Source organism: Lynx canadensis, chromosome B2, assembly GCF_007474595.2.
Source record: "Lynx canadensis isolate LIC74 chromosome B2, mLynCan4.pri.v2, whole genome shotgun sequence".
Classification (NCBI taxonomy): Eukaryota; Metazoa; Chordata; class Mammalia; order Carnivora; family Felidae; genus Lynx; species Lynx canadensis.
The window spans coordinates 24,650,493-24,672,071 of NC_044307.1; the positions used below are offsets into that span (position 1 = coordinate 24,650,493).

The 21,579-nt window shown below is 47.5% G+C and overlaps 1 protein-coding gene across 1 annotated transcript in view; it reads left to right on the forward strand.

Annotated features, from left to right (window-relative positions):
* Positions 1 to 20,055, forward strand: part of PXDC1 (PX domain containing 1) — a 28,691-nt gene extending 8,636 nt beyond the window's left edge. Inside the window, exons 2-5 of the mRNA XM_030314933.1 lie at positions 6,162 to 6,253; positions 6,628 to 6,745; positions 14,635 to 14,746; positions 18,826 to 20,055. Coding sequence (XP_030170793.1) covers positions 6,162 to 6,253; positions 6,628 to 6,745; positions 14,635 to 14,746; positions 18,826 to 18,943 — 440 coding nt within the window. The 3' untranslated portion in view covers positions 18,944 to 20,055. The remainder of the gene's footprint in view (positions 1 to 6,161; positions 6,254 to 6,627; positions 6,746 to 14,634; positions 14,747 to 18,825) is intronic.
* Positions 20,056 to 21,579: the final 1,524 nt, after the last annotated feature.

The following is a 21,579-nucleotide window of genomic DNA, read 5'->3' on the forward strand; positions in this document are numbered from 1 at the left end:
AAGGGAGCACCTCCCAGGTGCAAGAAGAAGCAGAGGAAGGAGGGTCTTCTTCTCTCAGCCCCTTCTTCGATCCTCAGGGAAGTGCTATTTCTTCTCTGCCTCTCTGTGTCCTCCTTCTCCTCCTTTCTGTCCCCTGCTTTTCATTCTTGGAAAGATGCAGGGAAGAAATTAATGCCCATCAGGATTCCCCCTCTTACAGCAGGTAAGAGCATCACTGAACTAGAGCAGCCTATAAGAGGGAGGGTAGGTACCACCGTCAGCCGGGAACGAGGGACAGACAGGGTTTCTGTCCTTCCAGAAATGCTGTGCAATACCCCACACATGGGAACAAGGAGACCTGCATAGAGTAACCACGGGCTCCCAGGGAATTAGAACTTCCACTGAGATGCTTAAGTATGCACAGAATAACCACCTGGGTCACGCTGTCAAGCAAATCATTATTTACTTTGCCACTTCTTGAATGTTGAGTACCTACCCAGAAAACAGGCACTTAGGAAATCAGCACTGAAAATTTCCCTTAGAAGATTTATAATATTTTGCTTCTAAAACTCATATGCAACCTTTAAAGAATACCTACCCCTATGCTCCCAGGATGACTGTGCATTCCTCACCTCACCCGAGCAATCTGCCTTGCTGTACAGTGTGTTCATGGACACATTTTTTAAATGGAAAAGGACCTCTTTAAATGTAATTTATTATTTGAGTCAGTTTGAAAGGTCACTTTACAGAAAATTTCCGTAGGGCTGTATTCTGAGAATCTCCTCTAAGAGACTTGTGTTCTTAGGGTAATGGGCACTTCTTAATGTGCTTTGAAAAGGACGTTCTTCCTTCCCAATTGACCCAAGAGACACCTTGTCTTTATTTCTGAAATGATGGAAGACGGCACTCAGGTTAGATTCCGACCTCTGAAGCCCAGCCCCCCGGGGAAGCCTGGCTCAGTTATCAGAGGAGTTCATCCCAAAGCCTCCACTTACTGAGACAGTGGGACTTTGGACCCACGTTTCTGAGGTTAGGAAACTGGTTTGTTTACATTAGCTCTTACTGATAAGTCTTGTGCTGACCCTGAAATGTTCAGTTTGGGTTCCAAGAATAAGTCAGGTGTTTATGATTGCATGAAGAGGTTAATCCTGAAAAGTGACAGAATCACATTTTCTGTTCTCAATTTTCAGTGCCAAACTAGTTTAGAAATAAAGGGCACCCTGGCTGCTCTAGGCTGATTTTTGGCCACCAAATGTATGTTAAATTGGCGCACTGTAATTTACATATAATCATATTATCAGTCTTTCGGATTCAAATCTCTATTTTAGGATAATCTGGTTAAAATCTCCACGTCACAAACTGTGTAGATTGTAATTTTACAAATTGAGGTTATATTAAGTGATTATGCTTTATCAGAAATTAGAAAAATTGCCAGGGGCTGTGAAGTTTTCTGAGTCAACTTCCTAACAACTAAAACATGCAGGTGGACGATTATCCTTCTATCCTCACTGGATTAAATCCCGTGGGTTCCACAGAGTGCTGGCCCCCTCTGCTGGCCAGTTCTGGAATGACAGTCTCAGTACCAATAGATAATAAAGTTTTTCCATCCGGCTGTGCAAAATCACAGCCGTTGGCCCGCCTGCAGTTTTTGTTATTACCATCTCAGATAGTACAACGGAGCCAAACAATATCTCCACAGAATTATCATTTCATCCACAATATTTGGAATAAAAACCTAAAAGTATTTACATTGTTGTATTTAAACATATTTTTGAAATAAGTTTTAAAATTGGTATTACTGTAAACAGTTGCTATCTGGAGAAGCTTTAGCAGCCATTAAAAACCAAAGCTGTTGCATCACAAAGGAAAAACACAACCATTAGGGTAGAAAACAACCCCAATGCATAGAATTAGTCTGTTTGGGATGGGCTCAGTTCTTGGCCACCTGCCACAGAAAAGTAACGCAATGACCCACATGGGGTTCTCTTTACTACTTCACTCATCAGTGCTTGTAGCATTTTGAGAATTTATAATTTCGGGTGTCGTCAGCAGGTGTCTAAGGTTTCCACCAGTTATGAAACAAACCTGAAAGGAACCCAGTGACTATGAAACAATTAGAAATTTTAAATTTTTTTAAATTAATTTATTTATTTTGAGAGAGAGGGAGAGAGAGAATCCCAAGCAGGCTCTGCACTGTCAGCATGGAACCTGTTGTGGGGCTCAAACTCACGAAACCGTGAGATCATGACCCAAGCTGAAACCAGGAGTCATATGCTTAACCGAATGGGCCACCCAGGTACCCCAACAATTAGAAATTTTAAAATAAATATTTATTTCATTTTTGCACTGTGACCATTTGGGGTGTGTCTTCTTAAAAATATTTTCCTAAAGCATTTCAGGTACCCATTGTTCAATGGGAGGCACTTTTAAAACAGTCCAGAAGGGTGATGTCCAGGGCCCAGGACAGAAGGAAAATGCAGACGTCTGGCCAGGCAGCCAGGGGCTGCTTGGAGAGTGGTGAGTCCTTCATGCCCGCGTTTGGGGTGTTGGGAGACTTGCTGTGCTCTTAGCTCTGGTGGTGGCTGTTAGACGGCTTTCACCACATTCTGCTAGATCCATCATTTCATCAATTTCTGCCTTTTATTAGCTGAGGCCCCTGCTGGGGAAGAGGCCAGTGCTAGTTGTCACCCCGTGGATACATTTCTTCAGAGAGAGGGGGACGGCACCTTGAGGGAGCTGATCCAGATTGCCAGCGTGATTGTCTCCGGGAAGCCCTGAGAGAGAAGCAAATGATAAAATGTGCCCCCAGCAAAAGGCCCAGAGCTTAAAAAGTAATCATCTGTCCTTTCTGTTCTTGCAGTGAGGGATTCCAGCATCTTCCTTTCCCTGGTTAAATTTCCTCAGCCTCCTTTTGTTTGGAAACATGTTTACATTTCCAAGGAGGACCATCTGGCCGCCATTCGGAAACATAAAGACGGGTCAAAGGAAGCAGTGTGGTTCCACACACTTTCACAAATAAAATCGAGCCAGACTGGCCGGTGACTCACACGGTATGCCCCTTTGCTCTCAGGCAGCTCTCCTGTGAGGCCTGTGACCTAGAGCCAGCTGGCAGGAGGTTCTAGCTGGGGTCTGGCTGAGTGTGGTGCTGAGAAGCAGGAATTAGGGTCACTGCCCCGTGGGCAAGACAGAGCACACGCTTGGAAGATAACGCATGCTTGACTTGTGTTCACTAATACTAGACTTCTGTGCTCTCTTATGCAACTTTACTCAGTCAGCAAACGGCTAACAAACATGGATCCCCTGCTTGTGTCAGGCCCTGTGCTCAGTGATGGTAAAGGTGAGATGAGCCACAGGCACGTCCTACCCTCAGTTTTGCACAGTGGGCTTGGGGAGACCCAGAGGTCCAGGAGCAGTCACAGTGCCAAGTAGCAAATACTGTGGTGGGGGAAGATCAAGGGGTTTTGGTAGCATGGACCTTCTCAATGGGCATGAGAGTATGGGGATGGCAGGGCACAGAGCTGGGCAGGTGGGGTGGGGTTGGTCATGGAGGGTCTGTGCATTGAGCTCAGATACCCATACTTTTTCCAGTATCTTCATCAGGTTCTTCATCAGATACTTCCAGAGGCCTCTTCTGGTATTTCCTGCCTTTCTCCACTTCATTCTGGAAAATGGAATACTCTACCAGGAAGAGAGCATTGCCAGATAAAATACAGAACCCCCAGTTAACTTTGAATTTCAGATAAACAGCCAATAATTTTTCAGTAGAAGTCTATCCATACTATTGTATTATTCACTGCTTATCTGAAATTCCTATTTAACTAGGTGTCCTATGTTTTATTTGCTAAACCCGACCATGCTTAAAAAAATCAGTATAGAAAAGAATGTATTTATCTGACTAAATCTTGGCCTTTGAGGTCATAGACCCAACCAGGGGCTGAACATTAATTAAATCAAAGATGTAACCAAAACTATGTCATTAAGGCAAAAATGCAAGAATTATAAACCTCTGTGCTAACTTAAGATTGTTAAATTATGATTTATATTCTATAAGATGGGTTTGAGTATGTTGCATGCATTGATTATATGAGAGGCTAATCTTCCTACAAATGTACGTACAGAATATTAAAATACAGCTACTGTGTCATAAACTTGAGTGATTTAAAACTTATGTTCTAGAGGTAATCAAAGTTGTAATTTAGTAATAGTTTTGATCATCTTAGGATACAGAAGCATTCAGTGGAGATGATTTATTTAATTGTCCTCTCTTTAAAAACAGTTTTGCAGCGGGTTTTGCATTGGCCCTCTTTTCCTGTGTAAACTCCCCTGTGGTAAGCAGAAGATGAAAGCATTTTGGTTCCAAGGGCGGCGGCACAGTGTGTGTGTGTGTGTGTGTGTGTGTGTGTGTGTTTCTAAGCAGGGAATTTAGGGCCTAGGGGAGAAGCATCCTGAGAATCTGGCACTATTTTCTTTCTTTTCCCTGCTTCCCACAATATGAAGGGTGGTGTGGTAGGGCCTGGTAACCCAAGGAGAAGGGGAGAAGGCCCGGTCCCTTTCTCTAGTGACTGCTGGGATGTCATACTGGGGTGTGTGTTCGAGTGGACAGAGGCTGTAGGTTTCTCAGCAGGCGAGTCACAGCCCACCCACTTCTGGGACTCCTCCCTGAACAGCTACAGGCTGGCCACCTGGGCCTGCATGGCTGAGGAGGTAGGCAGGGCCAGACGGCCCCTCTGATACCCAAGGTGGCCTGTACTTTAGGAAGTTGAGAGAACAATTCTCAGCCTTGACTACAAGTTGTCCCTGACTCAGGCTGATGTGAGGGATCCCCCTGCTACCACCCAGGCTTTCAGAAATGTCCTCACTCATGTTTCAGGGTGTCCCTGGCTCCAAGAAATGTATGTTCTGGTCGTCTTATTTTAATCATATAGTTCAGGAAATTAATTTTGTCATGATGTAGTCTTAGTCAATGACTTGCCTGAAAAACAAACAACCCTTTTGGGGCACCTGGGTGGCTCAGTTGGCTCAGTTGGTTAAGCGCTTGACTCTTGGGTTTCGGCTCAGGTCATGATCTCGTGGTTTGTGAGTTCGAGCCCCACACGGCAAAGAGCCTGATTGGGATTCTCTCTCCCTCTCTCTCTGCCCCTCCCCCACTCACTCTTTCAAAATGAATAAACTTAAAAAATTAAAAAACAAAGCAAAACAACAACAAAAAAAAAAGAACCTGTCTCCTGCAGAGCAAAACCAAACCAGAAATGAAAAACTTAGATTCAGCAAGTGACAACAGTTCTGGGGTTCTGGCATCTGGTTTGGTCGTGACTCAGGGACAGTCATGCTGGGTCACACGAAGTATGGAGAAGAGGCCAGTGCCCATGGGAATCTCCTATTCCCCTGTCTCTAGGACCCCGATGTGGAGAAACTGAAAGGGGAAGGTTTGTGTCCTTTACTGTTCCTGGGGAGAGGGAAACGTACCCAGGACCTCCAGGCTGCCAGCTGTAGTATTTTACAAACAAAGGACTATACTTTCTAACAGCCCCTTGGGACTTCTGGTAAGTGTAACAAGGATAGATATTCAGATTCCTGAAAAGTGCTGTGAGTCATACCCACTTTGGGTTTTTCTGGTTAAAGGTCTGATTTTTCCCTTCCAAACCCAGCATTTAAATGACTTGCCTAAATATGGGCTCCATTTACATATGCCCTGCAGTGAGGTCAGCTGAGGCTGGCAGGGCAAGCCCTTCCACTGTGTGGTTGGGGGTAGGCAGGTCCTGGGGAGCCTCCCCTGGCTGTGGCCACCACGCTGGCAGGGGCTGAGTGGTCCCCAGCCAAGCTGTGGCCTTCTCCAGGGTGTTTACAGGGCTGGCCCAGACTGTCCCATTCAGAGGAGACTTTGATATGTGGCTTACACCTACCTTCCCCACTCATTCCACTGTCCCCAGCCTGCCTGACTTCTTTTGGATGGACATTGTCCACTTCGGCACATGTGTAAATCATTCAATGGGTCACTGAAACTCAAAATGAGGTTTAGAGGAGGGCTTTCATGGTAGGACTAAGGAAATAATCCCAGACATCTTTATGGAGGATGGCGCAGGGCATCCTTGTCATGGGATGCCTGTTGTTCTGTATTTAACTTAGGGGCACAGTTCCCGGTCTGATTTTTTGGCTTTAAGGCATTTCTGTCTCAATTCTAGGACTGGTCGCCATAAAGGATGCGCATGATATAGAGACCAGGCTCAATGAAGTGGAGAAGTTGCTGAAAACCATCATAAGCATGCCGTGCAAAGTAAGTAGCATCTGGGCTGGGCAAAGTCAAGCATCACAACTTGACTACCATAGCATCCGTTTCCTCACCTGTGAACAGGGAAAGTCGACACACCGCAGTTTATTGTACAGTGAAGGGACCTGTGTGCGGAACACTGGCACATACCAAGTGCTCAGAAAAACTCACCAGCGTTTCCATTAACCCCATCCTATCTGTCCCTGGGGCCTTGCATTTTTGCCACATGGGGCCCAAAGTGAATGAAGAGTGTGCCATTATTGAAACCTCATCAGTGTGGTCAGTCCCGCAGAGCGTCTGAACAGCCCGGGGACGTTAACACCAGGTGAGGCTGCCATGACGGAGGATGAAGTTTTAGTAATTAATGTACTTACTCTCAGTATTCTAGGTCAGAAGTTGTGCTCACCTTCTTTGAAAGATCTCCTTTGGATCAGGTGTTAAAAAATGACAATGTCCATAAAATTCAACCCAGCTTTCAAAGCCCAGTGAAAATATCAGGTAAGAGCTACAGGGAAGGCATGGCAGGGGGCAGGTGCTGCTGTTGATGGGTGTGGTTTCCCAGAAGCCCTTCCAGTTCAGTGTCTGTGTGGTGGGATCAGTGTCTGGATCCCCTTCTATGGGATCCAGAAAGACAGTGCAGCAGAAGGGGGAAGATAGTGGGTGTAGCTGTGGCCTGATTTTCATGACACACTGCGTTTTCTACCTACTGACCTGCATTTACGCTTTTCCTGTTTCCAAAGTGAGTGACATGGCATGTAAATTGGAACTTACCTAAGAAATAGCATAACGAGAGGCCCGAGAGGGTGGCTCAGCTGGTTAAGTGTCTGACTCCTGGTTTCGGATCAGGTTATGATCTCACGGTTCATGGGTTTGAGCCCCGAGTCAGCCTCCACACTGAGAGTGCAGAGCCTGCTTGGGATTCTCTCTCTCCCTGTCTCTGCCCCTCCCCTACTTACTCACTCTCTCTTTCTATCAAAATAAAGAAACTTTAAAAAAAAGATATGATGAAAACATTAATAAGGGTTTTTGAAGCAAACTACTGTAATCGGGAGCCTAGCGTGCTAAAATAAGATAGTTTCTGTAAGGTGGCAATGAATTTGGTTTTAGGGCACTCAGGACAAACAGGGAAGCCAGTTTGGGTATCACCAGTCTTGATGCCGGGCCATGCCTTCTAGCCCCGAACAGGCAGATGTCCCAGCAGCAGGAAGAGCGAATGGTCAGCTGGGAGGAGCTGCTGGCTAGCTCAGCTGTGGGGTGGATGGAAAGGGAGGGCAGGCCTGGACTTCACCCTGTTGGGTAGCTTTCTGAATCTAGGTCACACCTGTTGCTAGGACAGTAGACTTTTATTTTTGCAGTACGATTGTGGTGAAGGCTGCTGAGGGGCATTTTGTGGGGAAAAGAGCTCTGTCCTGGGAGCCTCAGCTACGGGGCTCCCCCAGGCAGTGGATCTATTTCTGAATGGAGGATGGAGGAGAGAAGGAGGAGCAGTGGAGGAGGAAGGCTCAGGAAGTTGATGAAGAAGAGTCCACAGATGAGAGCACATCTGAGCCCAGAGCTGGCTCATAAGAAGGCATGGGGGGTTCATGGTGATGGGGAGACATAGGACAAATCAGGATGGTGGCAGCCGATATCTTTGGTAGAAAAGTGTCCTTACTGAGCTATGTGTCACACAGCAGGGTTGAGATTCCTAGTTGTGTGTGGTGGCGGTGTGGACAGGATGGACAAGTCCTGGGGCCCTGGAGTGGAAAACACGTTTGGATATGGCTACATGTAAGCAGGATGGCTGTTAGGCCTGGGTTTGTTGGGGTCTGGTGCTTTTGATGTCTTCCTGTGTGTTCTTAAAAGAGCAGGGTTATTTGGGCATCTCTCCTTAGCTGGCACCTGGCACCCAGAAACTCCTTTATAAGAGAGATGGCAGTCACTTATCTTGGTTGGGTGTCTACGGACCCCAGTCCTGCAGGGCACAACCAGGACTCTGGGAACCTGTCAGTCATGTTGGGCTTTACTTGCTGTCACCAGGACTGTGGGCAAGTGTCTGTTCTTTAGCCCTGAGCAGAAAAGTCCCAGAACTGGTGTCTCTGTTTTGCCTTATTTCTTTCTGTTTTGAGCAAATAGGACAACAGAGAGCCACAGAACCCTTTCAGACCTTGTGTTGGTGGCTGAGCTGCATGGAGTTGCTTCTGATTCATTCCTGGAGTGCAGCAAGCTGGAACACTCCCTTTGTCTCCGTGTCCTGTTTGTACCTGTGGCTTGGATAAACACAGGACCCATGTTTACCCTAAAGGGCTGAGAGTAATGAGGTGAAAATTAACAGGGGTAACTGTAGTGTCCCAGGTGAGATTTGAACTACATTCTCTGGGTCTATTTGCGAGGACTCAGGACAGGTTTCAGCCTGCAGGGACACGACAGTAGGTGGAAGAAACTGGAACAATTTTGGCTCCACACAGAACGCTTTGTAACAACTGTGCCTGCCTAACAATGAAGTCTGTAAACATCTATTGTAAGTCTGTGCTGAAAGACTTACACTCCGTGCAAAGGCCAGGGGCCTATCAGAGGCATCCCTCTCAGGGTTAGCAGGCTGTGAGAAGCCTCTCCACCCCTCCAGGGCTAAGATTCTCTGACTCCTGGGGATTTTATCCTGTTCATCAGCTCTGATCTATTGGGCACCAAGTCTGGGGCTTCTCCCTTGCAAGCTTCCCAGGCTTCCCATCTTTGCTCCAGGAGTAGCCAGCCCTCACTCTGTCTGAGTGAGTGCTTCTCACCATAAATTAGTGTGTACATGTGCAGGCAGTGAGGGGGCATTCCCCAGGAAGTAAGGTGTACTTTCATTATTCACAGAGGGAGGAAACCAATCCAGTAAGACAATGAACTATAGTAAATTCAAAAATACTTTTCAGTGAAACTTCTACTTACAGTAACACAAACAGCCCTTTTGGGAACTAGCCTGCACAGGGGCAAGCCATATTATGCTGGCTGGTTCCCCTGTGTGGGTGTTTATGGATTCGGGGAGCCTCGGGCTCTGGAGAGCATGGCCAGCCTGGGAACATGCCCCAGGACACACCCTGAATACCGAGGTCGGTCATAACTCTGACTTCCTGGGCTCACCCATTTTCTCAAGACCTTACACTCATGGTAAAGGCCAAGTGCCCTAGTCATTCCAGGCATGCCAGAGTCTGATCCTGTCACCATAGAACCCTTTGCTCCAGACCCTCAGCCTCCCCTCAGTGGGGCTTTGCAGGGCTGTGGGCACCTGTCTTCCCTCTGTTCGCACAAACTCTGCCTGTCTGTCACATCCTGCTAAATTCCATTCAGTGGTAAAAACCCACTAAATTGCACTCAGTCGTGAAAACATCCTTGCCTCCTGCGACTCACTGCACCCTTCCTCCTCCTATCCTGTCTCATTTCTTAATGTCTTTTTATGCTGTGGATGTGGCATTTATGGAGGTGGCACCATGGGGGACAGGCACTTGACCTAGGCTGTCAGAGGCTTGCTTCCCTTTATGGGTAGGCAGGCACACAGCCTCTTCTTTCTCCTATTGAGACCGCCTTGTGGTCGGGGCTCCACTAGATGGTGCCAGGCGCTAGCAGTGTGGGAACCACGCCACATCCTGGGGCCCAGGCAAGGCAGTCAGGAAACTCTGTGGCCCCTTCAGCAATGCTTTGGGCCAGTACAGCCTTAAACATTCTTCATCCTATGTTAATCTAAATGTTTATGGAATAAAAAAACCCTAAATGTTCTTTTCTACACTGTGGCTGTGTCTGTGCTTTTAAGCATAAACCCCAGCTGAGATCTGGCTACTTGGACTAATCAACATAAGCCATAAAAATCTAATTATTCAGGTTTGGGGGGCCTGGAAATGACCTATAATTTCATATTTCATTAACCAAACATCTGTACAATCTCAACTCTAACTTTTACCTTAAAAGGTTAATCCGATTAGCCAATTAATAAAAAGGTGGTGCTTTGGATTTTGTTCTATTGCTGGACTACACTGAAAATATAACGGGAGAGGGGATTTAGATGGAGGGTGGCTATGCTATGAATGCTTTCAGGACTGAGCTAATGTCTGCTGAAAAAAGGAATGTATGAATTACTGAACTGAAGGAATGATGGCCTAGGGGACATATGAAAACATGGCTACAGATAAAAATATAGAGAAGTTGCCACTGGGCAAACACCACAGTAGTACAGTTGACCCTTGACCAACATGGGTGTTGGGGCACCCACTCCCCAGAGTTGAAAATCCGTGTATAACTTTGACTCCCCCAAAACTTAACTACTGGTAGCCCATTGTTGACCAGAACCCTTACTAATAACATAAACAGTTGATAGCATATATTTTGTATGTTATATGTATTACGCACTATATTCTTATAAAAGTAAACTAGAGGAAAGAAAACATTAATAAGGAAATCATAAGGAAAATACATGTACAGTACTGTACTATATTTATCCAAAACCAAATCCACATATTAGTGGACCCATGTAGTTCAAATTTGTATCATTCAAGGGTCAAGTATAATTGTTGCAGTAAAGACCCTATCTTTCCTGTTAAGATAGTAGGGCAAAGTTTAAGGTTTTACACACTCTCAATGCATCTCCCCGGGATATTTATTAACTACAAAGAGAAAGAGTAAATGTGGCAGAAACTTCTTATGCAAGTGATCCTGATGAACATCCTGGAAAAAAGGCCTGTTGACATCAGACACCCCCTGGCAGGATGCATGGAGGGGACACAGGGTCACCCTGCAGGATTCCTGCCTGGAACGCACCACCTGGGTCACATCGCAAAAGCATCAGGCAAATCCAGGGACCTTCGATAAAATACCTCACCAGTCCTGCCCAAAGTGTTACTTTCATGAGAGATGAGAGATCGAGGGACCATCAGAGGTCATACAAAACTGGGACACAGCAACTCAAGGCAATAAGGGATCCTGGATTGGGTCTGGAACAGAAAAAAAAGAGGGACATTAGTGAAAAAGCCTGTGACACTCAAGTAAGGGAAGTATTTAGTTATATCCAGCTTTCTTCACAGCACCATAGTTATGTAGAATATTAACATCAGGAGAAGCTGGGGGGAGCTCCATGAGAACTCTGTACTATTCTTGTAACTTTTCTGTAATTCTAAAATTAGCTCAAAATAAAAAGTTAAGAAATGGCAAAGCAGAACTCTTCATGTGAAAAAAAATATGAATGCAGAAAAGTAGCTTGAAAGTGAACGGCTTCGTGGAATTAGTCAATTATGTGATTAAGGCAATTACATTGGCCAGTGATTTTTGCTATAGGTACTAAGCTGACTTCTAAGAAATTCACATTTTAAGTATGTTTGAAGATCGCCTTCAGAGGTTAGCACTTTTCTGTAAAAATAACATTTTCTTTGGTTCTTTTTATTTGCTTGACATTAGCAATAATGATACCATCATTACCATTTTTCAAGCCCTCCATATTTGTTACATTCTTTACAAATACCATCTCATGTCATCTCCACCTAGGTCTTTTAGGATGGGCACCATTATTCCCATTTTGCAGATGAAGAAACTGAGCAAGAAGTAACCTGCTCCTCATGCACAAGTAGCAGAACTAGTTTCCAGCTTGCCTTGTAAAAAATTAAACCACATGACTATGTACAGAGGTTTCTTTGCATAAGCAGTTAAGGGATGATTTGTTACAAATCTGTTTTGGGGGGCTGGCAAAGATTCCATGTTTTAGAGTTCCAAATTTCATATTTAAGAAAAATTAGGAAGCTCAAAAGTTCCCAAGCAAGGTAACTCTTCAGAAACATGTTCAGAAATGTTTTGCTGCACGTACATTCGTTTTCACTTGTAGGGTTTTCCCCTCCAAATTCCCTTAGCAAAGGGGTGGGAGAGGGGCTGGAAGCTATTAGCTGGCTGAGGTTTTATGTGCTTCTGAGACAGATTTGAGTCAGTTAGGAAAACACAATAAAGAAAGTGGTTCTGTGCTGCCATAGATTTTTATTTGAGCAGCGAGGGAATCTTAATCTTTCCTGTTAAAAGTTAGTCATCTTCAGAGTCTGTTCACTGAGACTTTGGTAAACATCTTCTCTCACATAGAAATGCTGTTGTTCCCAGAGGCTCCAAGCACTGACTTCTCCTTGGGTTTTGATGCTCCTTCTCGTGACTTTAGGCTCTCCTTGCTTGTTCTTGCACAGGGAAGGCAGGTGGGCTTCAATCCAGAGGGGTGGGGTGGGCAGGAAGAGCAATGTGCTGATGTCACCCAGAGTGTGATTAACTGGGCTGGTGTTTCAAAAGACCAAAGGCACTGGACCTGTCACTTCTGCAGAAAGTCAGGAGGAAATTTTAGCAATTACTTGGCAAATCTGGTTGAGGAAGAGTCATTTTAGTCCTGTGGGGTAAGGAGGAAATCTTCTGTTTTTCTTTGTTCATTTTTGTGTGGTTTCCCTAATTCTGTTTGTGTGGAGAAAACTTTGAAGAACTGTGAACCAAATACCTAGAAAGATTAAAAATAAACAGGAAGTTGTAATTATACTTATGAAAAAAGCAAATCCACACATGGGAATAAAATAACCTAAATTATAACAAGATATAAGAAAAAAATATAAGGAAACAATCCCCCAAACAATTGCATCAGATGCCCACTGAGACTGTGGATAGTGAGGAATGTTCTTGTTGGCTGGGCTGGGCCAGTAGGAGAGGAAAGCTATTTAGAGCTGTGTGTGTTTCTATGTGTTAGACCTTGAATGGGGAGAGGATAATCCTTTAAATTTGAGAATGCCCCAGAAATTTGGAGTCTATTTTAAGCCTTTTTTTTTTAAGTTTATTTTTATTTATTTTGAGAGAGAGAGATAGAGCACAAGCAGGAATGGGGCAGAGAGAGAGGGAGACAGAATCCCAAGCAGGTTCCACACTGTCAGCACAGAGCCCACCATGGGCTCGAACTCACGAACCATGAGATCATGACCTAAGCTTTGCTGTCAAGAGTTGGACGCTTAACCAAGTGAGCCACCCAGGCACCCCTTAAGCATGTTTTTTAAGATGAGGTAAATAGAGGGCCTGATTTGAGAAGACAGACAAGGGCCATAAACATGGAGCTTAGCTAAGAGCTGAGGTTAGGGGCTAAGCCAGCCTCACAGAGAGATGGAGAACTACAACAACAAGGAGAACTGGTAATAGCTACCAGATATATTCTTGGAGTATGTTTAATCTACTGAAGTGACAAGAAACACATTCCTGGGGAAAGGTAAATAAAAGCTACACCAGATATTACAAGTGAATCAAGCCACATTGGCTCTTCATACTTAAATGGACCAGATGACGTGATGGAATCTGGAAGTTCATGGGAATTCAGAGCAGAAAGGATCCTTGGAGATCACCCAGCAGTATTCTGAAACTTTCCAGTTGAGGATACTGAGTCCCAAGACCATGGAACTCATTGTTGGGCTGAGGTGCGGTGTCCAGGCCCCAAGCCAGTGCTGTTTCAGCTACCACACATTCACGCATCCCTTTTCTTTCCTCTCCCAGTGCCGGGTAAGCACCAGCCTTCCATCCTTGGAAGCTGTCCCCATACAGCCAACATAGGCATATGAAGATGTATTCTTTGTTGGCCTTTTTAAATTACCAAGATTTGTGCTTACAGGTAAAAAAAAATCAGTTTGTTTATAGAATTATATAAAGTAAAAAACTGAATTTGCCCATTGGTTTAAAGTGCATACTGATCTCAGGGCACCTGGGTGGCTCAGTCAGTTAAGCGTCCAACTCTTGATTTTGGTTCAGGTCATGATCTCATGGTTAGTGAGTTTGGGCCCCGCATTGGGCTCTGTGCTGACAGTGTGGAGCTTACTTGGGATTCTCTCTCTCCGCCCTCTCTCTGCCCTTACCCTGCACGCACGCTCTCTGTCTCTCTCTGTCTCAAAATAAATAAATAAACTTTATATGTAGATAAATAAAATGCATACTTATCTCATTTGACCCTCCCAGCAACCCAGGGTGGTAGACAGTGTTATCCCCATCTCAGGCACGGGGGAGACTGGATACCCTGTGCAGAGCCTCATAGCAGTGTGTGCCAGACCAATAGATGTGAGCTCAGTAGTCTTTCTACCCCAGCTGTAAACCAATGGGGAAGGCATTTGGGGAGGGTGCTGTGCAACCACAGCATCTTTCTTGGGGGAGTGATGTGGCTTTTGGCTTGCATGGGGTCCACAGGTGTGGTTTCTGTGAAGGTTGGCATCAGCTCCTGAATCTGTGTGGTAGAGCTCCAGAATGGGCCTCTGGGGTGCAGAACGTTCTCTCAGAGCATGGGGGAGAATCTGGGGCAGTAGATGGAGGGGGAAATAGGGAGATTGGTATAACCTCAAAACTTCAAATTCTGGCCTCTCCTGAATATTTACTTTGTTGCTTTCATTTTTCAGAAATCATGAGGTCCAATGGATTTTGCTTAGCAAATACAGAAACAATTGTTATTGACCACAGTATACCAAACGGAAAAGACCAACACCTGGGTGTGGATCCCACAGAGCATTTGTAAGTACATTGATTTGAATATAGTTTTATAGAAGGGCTGCCTGAATGGTCAGCTGGTGCCAGGGACTGGATTTCTCTCCCCAGACAGAGCTCTAGAGGAAGTAGATGTGGCCAGAAACATTGAGCCATCCTATCTGTATTTGGATACTTATCCTAAGTGTTTGCCTCTTCTAGAGGATGGTGAGAGCTTGATTCATAAACTTTGTGGGACCAAGTGGCTGGTTGTGAGGGGGCATTGAGGAGAAGTTGCCAGGCTCATATTTGTGCTGGGCCCTGAGGGGCTATAGGGGCCATAAGCCTCTTCATTCAAAGGGTCTGGTCTCCTGGGATGGGAAGGAGTGTCACCTGCATGGTCTTACATCGCAGGGCTGGAGGTTCTCCTGACTCTGAGGTGGCCTCTGTGTGGCTCACAGGCTAAGGCCTGGCCCTGCTGGGCCTGCTGATTAGTGGAGTCTGATTAGTGAAGGTGGGACCACCAAAGACACCACTGCCTTCCCTGTTCTTCTTTCCCCTAATAATGGGGAACTTTGACCATGATAACTGCTCTAGGAAAGCCCAACCCTGGGGTCCCTAAGGGGCACCTTCATTGTTGGTTCACTTCCAGGTCATGTCCTTGGGAGTCCTTGGGAGGCAGCTTGAGGGGACATCACAACTTGGCTTCTGTTGACTGTCAAGGCCAATCCCAGGGCTCTTCCTGGTTGTGTGAGCTTCAGAAAGCTATTTAACCTCTTCTGGCTTCTTTTCTTCAAAGTGGGGCCCACTCTGCTCTCACAGGGTCACTGAAAGATCTCAGATGGTGACTGTGAGACATTTGGCCCAGGAGCCCCTGAAGGCAGCTCTGGGTGCTCAGGGTCTCCCTGTGGGTACATGGGCAGCTCATCCCGGGATCAAGGGGCCTTGGGGTCCTACATCCTGCCCCACCCAACTGAGCTGCAAATAAAAATGAACTAGGAAAACTCACGTGCTAAGACACACCCAGACCAGCTGAATGCAGAACAGAGCATGACCCCAGGATGTACAGGTGACTAGAGCCTCCTCTACTGGACTCTTCCTGTGTCGCAGAGCACAGCAGGAGCCCTGTCCAGCCCATGGAACTGGCTCTGGCCAGCAGCACCCACTTTCCCAGGTGTCTCTTAGGTGGATGGCACAGGGATCCCTCACAATGGTGATGTCATGAAATACTTGTTTAAAAGGATATGCTGGTGAGGCTGCAAGGGGTGGCCCTTCTCTGAAGTGCCATTGTCTCTTCTGCATGCCTTGCCATGACACCACATGGCATCGCACCCACTGTATGTGTATATAGGTAGCTCATTAGTTCTTGACCCAAGGGTCCTCCGTGCTGGCATGGGGCTGGCATCATGGGGGAACAAGATGGCTGTGTATTAAGTGGGTGACAGGAAGGAGAGGCCCTTTACCTTCACAGGAGGAACTTCTGGAGAGAGCTTGTCTTGGTGGAGGAGAAACAGGTGGAGACCCTCCCTCATCACCCTGCAGGGCCCTGGCTCTGGCCCCACAGTATTCCCAGGGGGGACCATTTCCATCGTCAGGAGGCCTCAGGATGCCATCTCTGCACCTGGCCAGATTTGACAAGCAAGTTGAACCTGTGGATAGTTTTGCCAAGGAGAGGCACGCAGAGAGAAAGCAAGGGTCGTCACGTGCCCCCCCCCCCCCCCGTGGCTTTGCATGGACAAGCATGACACACCCCCAGTATGTGGCCCCCTGGCTCCAGGATGCCCAGCTGGCAGGAAGCCAGCAAGAAAAACCTCTGTGATTCCAGAAAAGCTTAACAAAGAAACGTCTGCCTCCAAATGGCTCAGGGGAGCATTTAGAGGAAATTCCTGACTCGGGCTTGCCAGGATTTTCTCTAGGTGCCTAATGTAGAGCAGCACAGCTGAGCTAACGGTCTGCTGCTGGAGTCACTCAAGAGCAGCCTGTTTTAACACTGCACAGGGCTGTGGCAGGGGAGGGGGGTGATGATGGGACAGGAGGTCGCAGAGATGACGTTTGAGTAACAGGGCTGTGCTTCCCTGCCACAGCCGTCCTCAGTGGTACCCGGGAGTTACCATTTGGCCCTGACACTGGGAATTTGGTGCTGTTGAGCCTGCCAGTAGGACCAGTGCTGTAAAGCCAAGCAGACAGGACAGAGACCCCACTGCACTCAGGGAATGGGGGATGGGATATGCCTAGCACAGATGTGAGTCAGCGTGACAGTGGGGCCTCTGCCTGGTGACCATCCTAGCTGGCTGGAGTGGTGCCTGGGCTCCCAGGGAACTCACTCAGGGATGAGGCAGCCCCCACCCTGTCCTCACAGGATAGGAGCAGAGGTATCTGCTCCTGGTCACTCACCTTCCCCAGCCTCCCAGCCTCCCCTCACTGCCTGGGTTTTCAGGGTCACCTGATCTGAGGGCAGGCGGTGTAGGAAGCGTGAGAAGTTGTCCCCACAGGGCTGTATCTTGGTCCTGTCCCTCCCCTGTCTTGAGCCTCCCCCTACACCCAAGTCCTCTTTTAATTCATTCCAATGCTGGTTTTCCGGAAGAGACTTCACATCCTGTAATAAAGTTGGAGAGTTGGTCTTCCCTCCACCAGACATGCTGCCTGGCTGGCTGCGCACACTTGTGTCCACGCTACATCTCTTGCTCCGCAGCCTGGAGCTACCACCTGGGCGGGCAGTGTGGGGAGGAGTAGCTGAGCCCCCAGCCCTTCCCCTGCGGGTGTGGGGAGGCCCCACGCATCCACACACACACACCCCTCACTCTGGAATTAAAGGAAGACATGCTTCTGTGGCCTTTTCTGTCCAATTTCGAACCTCCTCCAACACTTTTAAATTTCAGCTTCCACTGAGAGGAAGCCTGCTTCCCTGGGAGCCCCACCTCTGAATCTGCGGGATTCTGCCCAGTGTGCTCTGCAGGCACGGGCTGGGCTCCTTCTCTGCACCCCATGCAGCCCCCTGGCCCCCTGGCCGGTGCAGCCAAGCAGACTCCCCTTGCGGTCTCCTTTGCTCGGTTCGTACCCTTCCTGGTTAGGCCAAACCTTTCCAGGTACAGCGGAGCTCTTACAGCTGTACTGCTTAGTGCCGGGAATCAGCGTAGGGACACAGTGTGCACTGTGGCCCCCGCTTTCCTGGGAGAGCCGAGGGGGAGCCTGCATCAGCCCACCTCTGCCCTGCCCCGCTTTTTGGGACTGATCCTTAGCCTAGGAAAGTGGAAACAGCCCAAGCAACTTCTCTGTTTCCCTTCCTGGGGAGAGTGTCCTTCAGGTGCTTCTTTCTCTTTTAGGCATTTTTTTTTTTTTTTAATTTGGAGTCTTTTTTTTCTAGCTTAGGAGGCCTTGTCTGGGTTAGACAGGGATTGGAAATGGTTTCAATTCACGGGGGAATGTCAGGAAGGTGTTAGTCACCTTAAATTTGGCGTACACATTCACCTGCCTCCCCTCCCCCCAGGTACACCCCCCAGTCAGATGAAGGCCCCCTCTAGGAGGAGCCCTCCCTCCATGAACCCCTGCCCCCTGCCCTGCCCACACCTCTCTGGACCGCTGCTCTCAGTCCCCGTAGTCCCCTGTGCACGTGTCCCAGGGATGTGGTTAGGTTGTGAGCTTGTGACCACAGTGGCTTCTCTCACTCATCTTTGCTGTTGTCTGCGTTCCCACAGACCCACAGACCCACTCCCTGCCTGGCTAAGTGCTGTGTCCCCAGACACAGAATGGATCCCTAGATAGAGAAAAATAATCACTCTGTGAATGAATGAATGCCTCAGTAAATATTGGCTAATGAATACAGATAGCAGTCTCTAAGGCAGTAAAAAGCAGAGCTATCACAGTCTTTAGAGAAGGGTCCATTTCACCTAATTAATTTGTAATCATGGTTCTTCCCCATACTTCATGCATTGAAAGGACTGTGCCTGTTGGTCTGATGCACCTGTGTATCCTGAAGAGCATTGTGGACAGGCCCTCTCACAGTGTTTGGCATTGACCCTGAAGCGCCCTCTTGCCAATGACCTTCTGCCCTTTATTTCTCCTCTTCAGTGGTGGTGGGGAGTCAGTGAGCCAGCCCCAGCCCTCACCTCTGGACTTTTCCATTTCAGGTTTGAGAATGGCAGTGAGTTTACCTCAGAGCTGGAGGATGGCGATGACCCGGCGGCTTATGTCACCAACCTATCCTATTACCACCTGGTCCCCTTTGAGACGGACATTTTGGACTGAGTCTCTATTGGGCCCCCACTGCTCCCCAACCCTTGACTGCTGGTTCGGCACTGGCTGCAGTGGGCAGAGCCGCTGCCCCAGGCCTGGGCCAGGTGGTGCCTCTGTGGGGATAGTGCCCGGGAGGCCCAGGTGTCCTGCCAGTGTAGCAGCAGGGTTTTCTGGAGTGAGGGCTGACTCGCAGGTCAGCCAGGTCACCAGAGTCCTGCACAGCCTGCTGCTTCTGAGGGCTCTTCTCTCTGCACCCGACACCACCAGCCTGTCTCTGCACCCCTGGGACTCGCTCCTCACCCTTGTGTGGGAGACCCACAAGTGCCTGCAGGACATGTGGGTGCCAGGGTAGACACCCAGGGCCCGGCCAGGTTCCTCCTTTCTCCATGACTGCTTCCTGGAGAGGAGCCTTCCTCTGGGTGCTGGGGGCCCAAGGCCACCCGGCCACCCTCACTCCCCACCATTCCTTCATACAACAAGCGCACAAAACATTGCCTGTGAGATTGTGTTGGGTTGCCAAGTTCTGGACGACATACACGGGGAATGTTAGGTAATCCAGGATTTCCCTGGGAACCAGGATGTGTGGCTTTCGTTTCTGTTTTTCATCTTCTATCTGGAAACTGTGGGTTTTGTGTCAGCCAAAGGGGCTCTTCACAGAAGAGTCATTGTGAATGGCACATATTGGCTGTGGAGACAGGGGAAGCCGTTGCTCAGCAGGTGCCCGTGAGCGGATACTGAGAAGTGCTGATTCTCCTCAAGAGGAAGAGAGTTCCTGCCTGGCCTGCCAGCCCCTCTTCAGCCCTGCAGTGTGGGGTAACAGTGCCGTAACCCCTGGACCGCGGACCATGGGAGGTTCACCTCTCCTGCTGTATACCAAGCTCTCAGTGATGTCATGCCATATTGACCTTCCGGGGGGGGATCAACAGGAAAGCCCTAAGTCTCCCCTTTGCCCCTGGGTGGGCGGGTCTGGGTTCTGTGTGCTCCTCTCCTCATGGTGTCTACTAACGACCAACATTTGCTAATGTAAATACTAGTAAATTATTGAGAATCCTAATTCTTTTACATAGTCTGTTTTTTAATCTATTTTAATTAAATAAAGTGTATTACTCTACTCGTGGATTTAAGATGTTTGGTGTGTCAAGGTATGTCTCTTTTTATTCCGTGCAGTCTCAGAGCTGGCCACGGGGCACTCTGGTCTCATTGTTCTGCAGGAAATGTGTTCAGTTCTCACCCTAGGAATAATCTGTCCAAACTGAAATGTGAGCAAACAGCTTGTTTTGTGTGTGTGTTTGTGTGTGTGTGTGTGTGTGTGTGTGTGTGTGTGTGGTTGTTTTTTTTTTTTGTTTTTTACTTCAGGTTGTCCACCTTCTCCATGTTCCTTTTGGCAGTCCCAGGAAACCTCCTCCGTGACCCAAGTGCATAGCATATGGGATTTCCATGGCACCTACGTTTCCCTTCTGCCTTCCAGCTGCATTTGGTTTAATACACCCTGCTTTCAAATAGGCTGTTGGGTGGCTGATGGCGGTTGACCAGTTGCCTTTCTTATCTTGCAGGGTGAAGTGCATTCTTTCCAAGGATAGGGCTGCTTGCCTGGCAGTTAAGACTGGAAATCAATCACCACATTTAGTTAATCACCACCTAGATTTCGGTTGTTGATCCTCATTATCCCTGTTACCCAGAAGTGCTTCTCCTTTCTGTCCAGCCACTGTCAGGCCTGTGGTTCTCAGCTGACTTGGACTGTATTTCCCCATCAGGTCCTAAGGTTGGTTCCAGAAGCTCCCTATCTGCCTTCACTGAAGAAGCTTCACTATTTCCAGTCAACACACCGTAAGATTTCTCAACTAAGAGTCAGCTGTTGGCATATTTGTTTTTCTATGAAGCACATCAGAATATTCTCTGGTTTCCTTCCCCCCCCCCCGAAAAAACACAATGTAGGCTTATTCTTCATGTTCCCACATTTGAAACAGTCAGAAGTACAGATAAATAGTTCTTTAAGTGGCATGGTAACTGGTTGCTGGCACTCAACCTCACTGTGGGAAGGTCAGTGTGGAGCAGTGGGGACTGGAGCAAATGCACAGCTTGTGCACTGTAGAAAGGGACCCATTCCCACCGCTCAGTTTAGCAGACTGTTCCAGCCAGTAGTGTGAGCCCAGTGTGGCCAGTTCTCCCAGTTTTTCAGTAGGAGCTGGAAATTGGGACTTTTCATATGAAATATTCCAGTTTTGAAGGGCTACAAAAAACAACAGTGATGAGAAACTTTTCCAAGTAAAAGAATAAGGAACTTTGAGCTTCTAAACCATCAATTCAGAGAATCAACACCAGAGGAGTTCAAGTTCATGTGGGAAGTTTGCACTCTTGCCCTCACATGTTTCTCCAGAGAATGCTTTTAGAACAATCTGCCTTTCATCTTATTTCTTCTGTGACATGTCCCTTGTGCTGCCCTGGTAGCCAGGAGGCCCTTGGCAGGGGTGGCCAGGATACTGCCCTTTATTACTGAATCCTGAGGACTACTGTCAAGAAGTTCATTTACTCTGCTAGAGAGGCCCCTGTGAAGGGGTATGCAGTTAAAACAATTTCTTAGCAAATCAAATGAAAGTTGCCTAAGTTTCCTATTCAATAGGAACCTTCAGCAAAGGCTATTTATAGGC